Source organism: Rhagoletis zephyria, unplaced genomic scaffold, assembly GCF_001687245.7.
Source record: "Rhagoletis zephyria isolate East Lansing unplaced genomic scaffold, Rhagoletis_zephyria_1.1 Rzeph_scaffold_00637, whole genome shotgun sequence".
In the NCBI taxonomy this organism is placed as follows: Eukaryota; Metazoa; Arthropoda; class Insecta; order Diptera; family Tephritidae; genus Rhagoletis; species Rhagoletis zephyria.
In genome coordinates, this window is record NW_016157721.1 from 14,864 (window position 1) to 18,898 (window position 4,035).

General features: G+C 45.1%; 1 protein-coding gene across 1 annotated transcript; it reads left to right on the plus strand.

The window, feature by feature from the left end:
* Positions 1-1,263: 1,263 nt before the first annotated feature.
* LOC108360826 (uncharacterized) lies at positions 1,264-3,788 on the plus strand. The gene is made up of 2 exons (XM_017613268.1): positions 1,264-2,254; positions 2,613-3,788. Exons 1-2 carry the CDS (start codon positions 1,349-1,351, stop codon positions 2,697-2,699), a joined length of 993 nt encoding a protein of 330 aa, XP_017468757.1. The 5' UTR covers positions 1,264-1,348; the 3' UTR covers positions 2,700-3,788.
* The last annotated feature ends 247 nt before the right edge of the window (positions 3,789-4,035 follow it).

Sequence of the window (4,035 nt, forward strand, 5' to 3'; positions counted from 1 at the left end):
TTCAAAGGATAGCTACACTAAACGAGAAGTGTTGTCAACGATAGCGAAACTTTTTGACCCAGCTGGTTGGCTAGCTCCGGTGGTGGTCGTAGCTAAAATAGTGATGCAACAAATTTGGTCAGATGGTACTCTCTGGGATCAGCCTATAAGTTCTCAAACACTTTTTAAATGGAAAACCTTTGTAGAAAGTTATAGGTATATCGATGACATAAAAATTCCGCGTTGGGTGAATTTCACCATTGAGTCACCATTCGAAGTCCATGCCTTTTGCGACGCGTCGGAAAAGGCATACGCGGGGGTGATATATTTGCGGGTAGAAAACCACGGTACAGTGTCGTCGCACCTTTTATTAGCAAAAACTAAAGTTGCACCCATAAAAACTATTTCGCTTCCTCGTTTGGAGTTGTGTGGGGCGGTTCTAGTTGTCGATATGCTTAGGTCTCTTCTAAGTGAACTTCCTTTCAAGGTGGAAAACATATTTTGCTGGACAGACTCAACCATCGTTCTCTCTTGGCTCAAAAAGCGGCCCTGCTCCTGGACCACCTTTGTCGCAAATCGAGTAGCAAAGATACAGGAATTAGTCGGATTTAGGCATTGGAATCACGTGGACTCGAAGGATAATCCAGCAGATCTTGGCAGCAGAGGAGCATACCCTCAGGACTTATGCGCAAGCGAGTTGTGGTGGTACGGCCCTTCCTGGTTAGGTAAAGATGCAGGGCAATGGCCATCAATGGATGACGAACTGGACGATATCACGATCGAAGCAAGGAAAATAAAGGCGCACGCTTCGCTTGTGTCAAGCCATGAGGATCCCTTAGAAAGATTTTCATCTCTTCCGCGCGCACTGCGTGTTTTAGCTTACGTCTTCCGGTTTTACAACAGGACTAACCGGCACACTCGAAGATTCCACTCGTATCCATCGCTAGCGGTTTCGGGAGAGGAAATCTCGAAAATTCGTATTCGGCTTATAATTCTGGCACAGATGAAGCATTTTTTGGAAGAACAGAGATGTCTGACTTCAAAAACTCCAATTTCGCCGAAAAGCAAACTTTTAACCTTGAATCCCTTCTTAGACTGTCAGGGTATAATGAGAGTCAATGGTCGACTCGCAAATTCGCTTGTTTTATCTTATAATGAAAAACATCCCATTCTTCTAGCTTATAGTTGTTCGTTCTCAAGGTTGTTAGTTCACTTGATCCATAACATTTCTCTTCATGGAGGAAATCAATTGATGCTGCGGCTGCTTCGCCAACAGTGTTGGATTCCAAAGGCAAAGAATCTCATAAAGACTGTCATTCATAACTGCAGAACTTGCGTCATTCATAAAAAGCGGAATCAATCCCAAATCATGGCTGCCCTTCCTGAAGAGCGAACGACCCTTTCCAGGCCTTTTCAAAATACTGGAGTCGATTTTGCCGGCCCATTTGATATTAAGAGTTTCACTGGTAGAGCATGTAAAATCACCAAAGGTTATGTTTGCATATTTGTATGTTTTTCCACACGGGCAATTCACCTGGAAGGTACAAGCGATCTGTCCACAGAGACCTTTCTTGGCGCATTCTCGCGATTCATATCTAGACGAAGCTGCCCTCAGCAAATCTTTTCGGACAATGGGACCAATTTTGTAGGTGCGGCAGCTAACTTGAAAAAGGAATTCAAGAAATTCCTAACCACGTCGCGGGAGTCTTTGTGCAATATGTACAGTCATCAGGAGGTGTCTTGGAACTTTATCCCTGCCGGCGCTCCTCACATGGGAGGACTATGGGAAGCTGGAGTTAAAAGCATCAAATTTCATTTTCGACGTACCGCCGCTTCTCAAAAATTCACCTTTGAAGAGTTTCAAACCCTACTTTGTCGCATTGAATCCTGTCTAAATTCTAGGCCGATATCGCCCAATTCCACCGACGCCGCAGATTGTGCAGCCCTCACACCTGGTCACTTTCTCACGGGGGGTCCCATACTTTCTCCCCCCGAACCCTCCATAGAAGCAAACCCAGTCTCGATAATTAATCGGTGGCAAAAAATAAAGGCTCTTAGCCAGCAACACTCTCTGCGATGGAAAGAGGAATATCTCAAAGAACTCCATAAACGCTACAAATGGAAATCCCCTCAAAAAGACATCGCCGTCGATGACCTAGTTGTAGTTCGCCATGAAAATCTCCCTCCTAACGAGTGGCGCTTGGGCAGGGTCACAAAGATTTATAAAGGCTCCGATAAAAGAATTCGTGTTGCAGACATTCGCACACAAAAGGGATTGATAACGCGACCTATCGTGAAGTTAGTGGTCTTACCAAACTAACCCCTCATATCAATACTTTCCTTTTTTTGCCGCTTTAGCATCAAGACCATGGAACTAGTTCCCGTAGACCGATCGACACCATCATCGCCACGCGCCTCGCCTCCACCGCCACCGACAGATGCCTCCGCCCAGCGCGCAGCCAGGGAAGGCAGGTCCAAATGTAGAGTTTGCCACCGGTCGCATCCTCTCCGGTATTGTAGGCGATTCTTAGATGCCAACTACGAGCGCCGGCTGCGCCTTGTGCTTCTCCATCGATATTGCTCGCGATGTTTAGCCCACTCCCACACGGCCAAGAACTGTCTGAGCAACGGGACGTGCCAATATTGTGAGGAAAAGCATCACACCCTGTTGCATGCAAACCACCGTCTTTCTCCCCGACGCCAACTTCCCCTACTTTTAACGCAGCTTTCGGGAACAGTCACCGTTCTACCCACCGTTGCGGTTTACCTACACATTGGGCCTCGGAAATTTTTAGCTCGGGCTCTGATAGACCCTTGCTCGCAAACGAGCAAAATTTGCCACGCGCTGGTGCACCGGCTCCGCCTAAAGACGGTGCCCGTGGCGAATATCAGCATGTGCGAGCTCCACGTAAGCTCGTCAAATGATGCACATGTGCGATTCTCCTTGCCGGCGAGGGTACTGTCGGAGATCGGGTTGAAAACTCCCGCTCGTCATCTCAGCCAAGCGACGCGGGACAAATTCATTAACCTCAAGCTCGCCGATCCTGGTTTCCACACTTCCTCTGCCGTCGCCTTGATTTTCGGTGGGGATGTATATCATAAAATCATAAGAGGCGAACTTATTGCTTATCCTGGGTTTCCTACCGCCCAGAACTCTATTTTCGGTTGGGTCCTTTCTGGCCCATGTGCCCTTTAAGGCACAGCGACCCCTTACTGGGTAAATTATATAGTATTTTTAAAGTTTGAATTTAATTGGAACTGAATTATTTGAATAAATGTAAAAAAAAAAAAACCAACACAAGAGAGTTCAACAATTTAATATTTTTTGCACGCATCCTAGTTTTAAGTATCGTACTGAATTTGAATTTGTATATATTATATTTCCATCTCTAGCTAAACCTAATTTTTAAGTAATCTAATTTGAAGCATCTTGCAATTCCTCAGTATTGCAAGGCTGGCGGCAATGTTGAAGCCAAAAGCCTTCAATAGTTGGGAACCACTGGTAAGTGTTCTGCACCGCTGTTCGCTGCAAAGCTACACCGCTGCGGGAAAACTACCGGTGGGCTTCTTTCGAAGTTCAAGATTATTTAATGCGATGTTCGGTTTGAACTGCGGTTCTTTTTGATGACAGCAGCCAGACCGACAGCAGCATTGAGTCAGCGATCACTATTTAAGGTAATCCATATGTATATTGTGAACATCCATTCCTTTGTCCTACTTTGCTTATGTACATCGTATTTGAGTAAGGCATATAACTTCGTATATGCGCTTGCAATAAACCGTCTTACATACATATATACTTAATCTAATACAAGTGTTTATATTTCTTTTTTTCCTTGTGATATATCGTCGTGAGTTCGCACCGGCGTACGTTGGTTTTGCTTCTCACCAAAACAGATATATTATTCGAACCACTCAGGCTACTATACGCAAAACAAAACAGAAACCCTGCAACTACCATAAAAAATGAAATGCAGGTCCAAACTACAGAAACAAAGAGAAAGAAAATAACTGATTTTTACCTACCTGCGAATCCATGCAACAATCAAAGAAGAG